At 46.3% G+C, this 8,502-nt stretch overlaps 1 protein-coding gene across 5 annotated transcripts in view; it reads right to left on the reverse strand.

The window, feature by feature from the left end:
- Positions 1 to 8,502, reverse strand: part of CHST11 (carbohydrate (chondroitin 4) sulfotransferase 11) — a 308,394-nt gene that overhangs the window by 56,590 nt on the left and 243,302 nt on the right. For 3 of the 5 annotated variants that reach the window (XM_010853408.1, XM_010853405.1, XM_010853404.1), the window contains exon 3: positions 2,141 to 2,170. The exons of the other annotated variants lie outside the window; for them this stretch is intronic. In XM_010853408.1, the coding sequence (XP_010851710.1) occupies positions 2,141 to 2,170 (30 nt within the window). The remainder of the gene's footprint in view (positions 1 to 2,140; positions 2,171 to 8,502) is intronic. 5 annotated transcript variants of the gene reach the window in all.

Raw genomic sequence — 8,502 nt, forward strand, 5'->3', positions numbered from 1 at the left:
CTCCATTCCGTCACCTGCTCCCTCTCCCCACAGCCTCGGCCACCCCACAAGCCTGCTCAAGGGTTCAGTCCCTGCCAGCACTCCTTAGCTTTGATGGGAGTCTTTGAGACATCAAAGACTTCCCTGATGTCTTTGAGCTGGAGCCAGGAAGTAAGGGTGAGGCCCTGGGGAAGACCCAAGCCAAGGTAGCTCCCCAGGCTGTTGGGGCAGTGCGGACAGGCACAAAATTTTGCCTCCAGAAGACACAGAAACGATGGGTTTCCAACTTTTCCCCAAACTGTTAAGTTCTCATAGTCTGTGCCAGGCAGGGTGTACACTGCTTTACTCTGGTCATCTCTATATTTTCAGTTCAACAAACGTTTGAGTTCCCATTTGGTGACAGGCCAATTGGGCCAGGCCCTGGACATGTAGCCCAGTGACCAACCTGAGTGTCTGCTATGAATGAGGCCCTAAGGATCCATTATAAGAATGGAGCAGTAACTAACAGCTAATGAGCCAGGCACTGTCCTGAATGCTTTCCCCATGTTAGCTCATTAATCCTCACAGCATCACAAGTGATTCCTCAGCAGAGGCCTGAAGAAAGTGAGGAAGCTGACCAGGAGTATATCTGCGGAAGCAAGGCCGATCAGGTGTGTGCCCTGCATGTTCAAAGAACCATAGTGAGCCTGCAGTGGGGTAGGGAACGCCAGGTACCCCAGGCTTTGGGGAGGACCCAGGCCTTCACAGGGAGGTGGAGACGTGAGTGCAAGGATGGCAGGATCCCACTTATACTCTAGAACAGCTCTGGCTGAAGCAGTTGAATGTTCTCTGGTGGAAAAGGATGGAAGCTACGAGAGTCCAGGCGAGACTGGAGGAAAAAGACGGCGGTCGGGTGGGGTGGGGGAAGAAGCCAATGCATTCCTGGACTATACTGAAGACAGAGCTGAGGGGAACTGCATACGGGTTGAACATGTGGCATGAAAATGGAAGTGTCCAGGTGGGCTCTGAGGATTCTGCCTGGAGCAGCTGGAAGGAGGGGGCTGCCACGACCTGAGGTGGGAGATGTGCGCTGAACAGCTTTCTGCAGTTTCTGGCATGTTAAACATGCAGTGTCCAATGAAGACATCCAAGAAGCAGATGGAAGAGAAGACTGAAGTCCAGGGGGCCCCTGTGTCAGCCAAATAATACTCTGAACAGGAACTGCCGGTGCTTCATTCAACAAAAACCCGATTGTGTGCCTACTATGAGCTGACACAGCTGCAGCAAATGTAGCCAGAAACAAAAAGTCTCGGCTCTGTGAAAGCCAGCAGGCATGGGAGGGCATGATGACAAGGGAAGACCTGGGAGAACCTGGAGATCAGAGACCCGGGATCAGCCCTGACCACCTGCCTGCTGAGCCCCCAGGCGCCCCGGGGCCCAGGCCCCTCCCTGGGGGCAGCACCCAGCAGTGCTAGTGCATGAGGAGGACCTGGACGCCAGGCTCGCATCCAACCTGAACGGAGTCCAATCTGCTGGAATCCATTATCGACTCTTGCTGACCCGCTGTCTGCTCCTGGAAACATGTCTAAACTGCATTGCCTGAGCCAACACCAGCTAAGACGAATAACAGGGGACCAGTTAATGTCTCCACCGTGCTTTCAGACACTGCTGGGGGCAGGGAGGGATCTGGGCAGGAGCTGAGGGAGCAGGGGAGAGAGAGGATCCACTGCAGCAGGCTGGAGGTCATTCATCCTGGGAAGAAAGGCTGCCTCAGCCCTTCTGAAGCTTCCTGACGGACCCTGAGGCATCACCTGGGCTCAGTCCTCCAACATCCATCCCAGAGGTCTGCATCTTTGTGGCCACGTTCAGAGCTCAGGTTTGGGGCCACCAGGGTTTCTGACCTCACTGGCTATGGTACTCTGGGCAAAGGACTCAACCTCTCTGTGTCATTTCCATTATCTCTATATTAGGGCTTCTGTGAACTCTTACAGAATTGCTGAGAGGATTCAATTAAATAGTAGAGCATGACCTAAAATGCTATCTGTCATGCAGTAAGCACTCCCTAATTGTTAGCATTTATTGTTTACCAAGCGCCTGGAATATGTTGGCATTAGATTGTCTTTGAAGTGGGCCATAGGTAACCTGTAAACAGCAAGGAGAAGGAGACGCTATTGTGACTTACCCAAGGTGGAGAAACTCTCTCCAAGGATCTCTGAAAACGGAAGAGAGAAGAATTTCTCAGGCTGCTTGTTGAATGAATAAAAGATGGACTTTCAGAATCCAAGGTGAGTGTGATGACCACGTGCTTGGAACAGCACGTGGATCTGTGAGTCCTGCCCGCTCTAGTCCAGCCTGGATATCAGGAGCAACTGCCTGCTGAGCCCACCCTGACCCCAACCCCAAGAGAGGTTGGCTCAGAGAAACAGTGGAGCCCAGGACTTGGGGAGGGAAACACAGGATGGTCTGTGGCCAGGGCCACTCTGTGTCCCTGCCATGCCCCAGCCCTGAAGAGGACACCATAATCCATCTTCCCTGCCCAGTCCGAGCAGAACCAAACACGCTAACAGGACTTTGAGCAGACTAGGTTCCAGCTTCCTGTCTGATTTCCGGCTCCATCTCTGACTTTTTCCTAAAGTCGCACCTGGAGGGACCTCACCAGTCTCTCAAAATGGGGACTGTTTCTGATGCTGCACCTTTAGCCTCTCCTAGCCTCATGCATGACAAGGTGCTCCACCTACCCTGGCAGCCCAGCTTTAACCACCACCAGACCCCTGATACTAAAAGAACAGCCTACCCACAATGTGCCTGAGGGGTACACTTCACAGAAAGGGGGGCCTACTGGTTTTAACCTCAGTGATTTGTTTTTACCTGGTCTTCAATAATGTTGGGAAGGAAAGTGTCTTATTATAGGAAAAGAAAATTTTCAGACGCATCAGAAGAAATGACCCCATCACTTGAATGGAGAGACCTAGAGGTGGGAGAAAGAACAGTGGGCTTGTGGGCGGAGCCTTGAGTTTAGATTCAGCTCTGCCACTTGGTAGTAAGTCAACCTTGGGCTCAGCCTTTGAAACTCAGCTTTCTCATGTGTCAAATGGAACAATTATAAAGATGAAACGAGAGCATGTATGTAGCCAAAGTATAATCAGACTAGACTATGGCAGGCATTTAGCATTATTATTATTATTTTTGTTGTTGTTACATTTTTTGCCTGGCCAGCTCCTCTGACTTTTTCTTTGTGAATCTTATGGGTACTCACACCCTTGATCTTTTTGCTATGCTATTTTCCCCAAAAGCTACTGTAATGGGGGTAAAACTTTCTCTCAAATACTGGGCAATATCCCAATAATATCTGGTGTAGAGTGGGTAGGGAATATATGTTTTGAAAATATAATCAATACCATAATCATACATGGGCTTCCCTGGTGGCTCAGATGGTAAAAAATCCACTCACAATGCGGGAGACCTGGGTTTGATCTCTGGGTTGGGAAGATCCCCTAGAGGAGGGCATGGGAACCCACTCTAGTATTCTTGCCTAGAGAATTGCCACGGACAGAGGAGCCTGGGGTCACAAAGAGGCAGACACGACTGAGCGACTAAGCACAGCATAATCATATATAATATATATATATAATATACATATGAATTGGGCTTCTCAGGTGGCACTAGTGGTAAAGAACTCACCTGCCAATGCAGGAGACCTAAGAGATGTGGATTTGATCATTAGGTTAGGAAGATCCCCCGGGGGAGGGCATGGCAAACCACTCCAGTATTCTTGCCTAAAAAGTCCCATGGACTGAGGAGCCTGGCGGGCTACAGTTCCACAGAGTGGCAAAGAGTCGGACACGACTGAAGCAACTTAGCACAGCACATATATATGAATTATGATATAATTATATACAATAATATATTACCAGGTCCCAGAAACCACACTAATTGCTTTGCATACATTACGTTCATGTAACCCTCTCTATCTTACATGAATTAATTATTAGCATTTTTTCCCCACTTTACAGATGAGGAAAATGAGGCACTGAGGTAACTTGCCCAAAGTCATATAACTCTAATAGTAAGATGTGGGGGGGTGGAACTTGAACCCAGATGATCTGATTTTGGAAATGGTTCATTTGACCACCACAGAGCCTCACAAATACATAATTTTCAAAGAAAATGTAGGAGGCAGAAAAAAACACTGATGTGTAACCTGATATTTCTAGAGTTGAGTCATAAATTATGAGTGAGGGGATAAAAATGAATAATAAATTCCAGAAGTTATGTGGGGACAGCTGTAAGAAAGATGGGCACTGCAGCAAGACTATTGTCGGTTCTAAGCGAAACCCAGAGGCGATCTGGGAAGGGCTGCAACGGAATATGAAATCATCGAGGGTTCCAGTGAGGCTCTGACCTTACCACTCGGTAAGCTGGGGACACCATTATCCCCTGCCCCCAGTGAGCAATACTTGCAGTTCCTGGAAGCAGAAGACTAAAATTCCTTCTCCAAATCACTGAAGAGATCTATCTGAAGGCAGAAAATGGGGGCTCTGGTTACTCTGCTTATTTTACAGATGAGAAATGGAGGCCCAGGGAAGTGAAACAGCTTGTCTGAGGTCCTAGGTAAGAGGAAGCCATGTGTTACCGATCAACTTCATTCATTCATTCATTCATTCATTCATCTAACAGACATGTGATGAAATTTACTGTCTGAAATTTACGGATTCATTTTGATATTTGGCAAAACTAATACAATTATGTAAAGTTAAAAAAAAATTTAATTAAAAAAAAAATGAAATTTACCAGGAGGTAAGGACCATGGGGTCGCACAGAGTCGGACACGACTGAGCGACTTCACTTTCACTTTTCACTTTCATGTACTGGAGAAGGAAATGGCAACCCACTCCACTGTTCTTGCCTGGAGAATCTCAGGGATGGGAGAGCCTGGTGGGCTGCCGTCTATGGGGTCGCACAGAGTCGGACACAACTGAAGTGACTTAGCAGCAGCAGCAGCAAGGGCCATATTCCTAGTGACAATCCAGACCAGAGCCATCCCATAAAGATGCAATGCAGGCCACACTGGTACTTCAGAGTGTTCTAGCAGCCACATGAAAAGAGTAAAAAGAAATGGGTGATATCAATAACTTATCTCAAAAGATCCAAATAATACTGTTTTAATATGTCATCAATATTTAACAAATATTAATGATGTAGTCTCTTTTGTGAGGGTACCATCACTTCATGGGAAATAGATGGGGAAACAGTGGAAACAGTGTGAGACTTTATTTTGGGGTGCTCCAAAATCACTGCAGATGGTGACTGCAGCCATGAAATTAAAAGACGCTTACTCCTTGGAAGGAAAGTTATGACCAACCTAGACAACATATTCAAAAGCAGAGACATTACTTTGCCAACAAAGGTCCGTCTAGTCAAGGCTATGGTTTTCCCAATGGTCATGTATGGATGTGAGAGTTGGACTGTGAAGAAACCTGAGTGTGGAAGAATTGATGCTTTTGAACTGTGGTGTTGGAGAAGACTCTTGAGAGTCCCATGGACTGCAAGGAGATCCAACCAGTCCATTCTAAAGGAGATCAGTCCTGGGTGTTCTTTGGAAGGAATGATGCTAAAGTTGAAACTCCAGTACTTTGGCCACCTCATGTGAAGAGCTGACTCATTGGAAAAGACTCTGATGCTGGGAGGGATTGGGGGCAGGAGGAGAAGGGGATGACAGAGGATGAGATGGCTGGATGGCATCACCGACTCGATGGACATGAGTTTGAGTGAACGCCGGGAGTTGGTGATGGACAGGGAGGCCTGGCGTGCTGCAATTCATGGGGTCACAAAGAGTCGGACACGACTGAGCAACTGAACTGAACTGACCGAAGTCTTTGAAATTCAGTGTGTATTTAACACTAATAGCACATCTCACGTTGAACTGACTACATTTCAAGGGCTCAATGGCCACATGTGACCAGTGGCTACCACATTGGAGAGCATAGATCTGGAACCACAGTTTTCCATCTCACTGTGTATTGGAATCATGTGCAGAATTTGTTAAAAATACTGATTTCCAGGTCCTACTCAGAGATTCAGTTCAGTAGATCTGGAGTGAGGCCTGGGACTCTAGTTTAACCAGTATTCCAGGGATTCTGATGTAGCTCATCATTATGGAACCACTGAGCTCCTAAAATACAGCCTAATAAATATCAACCAGAGAGCCAGTAAGGCCCTTTCTCAAATTCCTATGGACTAAGAAAAGTTTTAGATTTTCCCTGGTGGCTCAGACAGTAAAGTGTCTGTCTACAATGCGGGAGACCCAAATTCAATCCCTGGTTTGGGAAGATTCCCCTGGAGAAGGAAATGGCAATCCACTCCAGTACTGTTGCCTGGAAAATCCCATGGACAGAGGAGTCTGGTAGGCTACAGTCCATGGGGTCACAATCTGCATTAAAGACAACATCTGATAACATTCAGTTGAATTACTTTGAAAAAGAGTTTTCAAGTAGAGAGTGCTTGCTTTAGATAAGATTTCCTCATTAGAGTCATTGGCACACTTTACGGTTAAACTCTTTAAGAACTAATCAATTATCTTAAGATTAAACAAACAAACCTCCTGACATGCCTCCAGCACTAATTTGCTCAACAGAAAACTTCCTTAACAATGGACAGTTGGGTGGCAGTGATACCTATGCTGAACTGGTAAAGTCAGCGATGAAGGCATTGGGAGATATTCATTAAAAGCTTTAATTAAGCACCTTAATTAAATTAATTAATTAAAGGGGTGCCAGACACACCCCTCCGCCCTGAGGTTACAGAGGTGAATGAGGGTGGGTCATGCTCTTGAAGAGTTTGCACAGTTGCTGCAAGATGGGTAACAATGTGCAAAGCCCTGTGGGAACACAGGAAGGAAAAACTCAGGTCTGCCTTGGAGCATGGGAGAAGCCCCTCTGATAGAAACCGAGCTGACCCTCCAGCCTCTACTAAGTGTTTAATAGGTAGAGACTGGGAACTTTGGCAGAGAGAGTGAGGACCGTGTTTTGAATGTTTGGAGAACTGTGGGCAAGGAGTTTGGATGGCTGGGGTGGAGAAGGCAGAGAGCTTGCTTAAGGGGCATGTGGATTCAGTCCAGCAGGTCACAGGGGCCACAGCTGTAGTTACACAAATGCATGTAGCACAGCTTTGGTCAATGATGGATGGATAAATTGGTTGATAAATGGTTATATGAAATGAATGGAAGTCTTAAAGTGGGGGAGGGGAAACTGAAGCCACGAAGCCAGTAAGGTTGAGGGTCAGCTGGTGAGAGGCAGGTAATGAGACTTGGCCCAAGTGCTGACAGCAGATGGGAGATGAAGCACAGATGGTTTTCAAACGACCCAGAGGAAGAAAGTCAAGACTTGGTGAAATTGCTGTAGGGAGTCACCCTTCACTTGGCTAAGGCCAGTAAACAATGTTGTGCTAAAGGCTGAAAAGTTCCAGGAAAAAGGGAAGAGGCTCATGAAGCCAGGATCTCTTAAGAGCCTGTGGAAGGAGGATGCCGAATCTTGGGATTTACAAGATATTCCTTTTTGTGGGCTGATGACATTTCTGTACCAGCTCCTCATTTTCCCCTTAGTTTACAATTTTTTCAATAGAGAGGTCATAAGAAGTACAAAACATCTGCCAAATCAAGTGGCTGGGAGGATACAGGGAAATAGAAGCCCTCTCCCACTGCTGGTGGGTGTCTTGACACACAGATTGTAGAGAAACTCTTGTATCTGGAGGTGGATATGCACCAGAATGTTCAAATCAGCGCTGTTTCTAATGACGCAAAGTTGGAAGCAACCTATGTTTCCATCTATAGAGAGATGGATAAATAAAATGTTGTATGGTCATATGAAGGAAGACAATATGGCAATTAAACCAAGAGATCCATGGGGCTGACCCTCAAAACACAAGGTGGAGTGGAACAGGCAAATTGAAGAAAAACATATTCAGGATGATGGCATCTAATGTGAATTGTGGACACACACACCTGAACTATATAATATATATGACTACACACAGTGGAAGTTAAAGTGTAAAAACATAGACTGAGATTTGTAGTAAATTCATAATACAAGGTTGAGAGGAGAGGGACAAAGAAGAGATTCAAAAGGGATTTCTATGTTGGTGACAATTTATTTCGATTATATGGCAGACCTATAAAAGAACTGAAGCAAAGATGCCAAGATGTTATATTCGTTAATGTGGGATGGTGAATGAAAGACTGTTTATTATCAATGTATCATTTGCCATGTTTCCCTTTGGGATCCCCAGGTGGCTTAGTGGTGAAGAATCTGCCTGCCAATGCAGGAGAGGCAAGAGACACTGGTTTGATCCCTGGGTTGGGAAGATCCCCTGGAGAATGAAATGGTAACACACTCCAATATTCTTGCCTGGAGAATCCCATGGACAGAGGAGCCTGGCAGATGACAGACAGTCCAGGGGGTCACAAAGAGTCAGACATGACTTAGCAACCTAGTATGCACATGCAGACTTCCCTTTATCTCCAAAAATTTCCGAAATTGAGAAAGGAAG

Source organism: Bison bison, unplaced genomic scaffold (genome assembly GCF_000754665.1).
Source record: "Bison bison bison isolate TAMUID 2011002044 unplaced genomic scaffold, Bison_UMD1.0 scf7180017864327, whole genome shotgun sequence".
Taxonomy (NCBI): domain Eukaryota; kingdom Metazoa; phylum Chordata; class Mammalia; order Artiodactyla; family Bovidae; genus Bison; species Bison bison.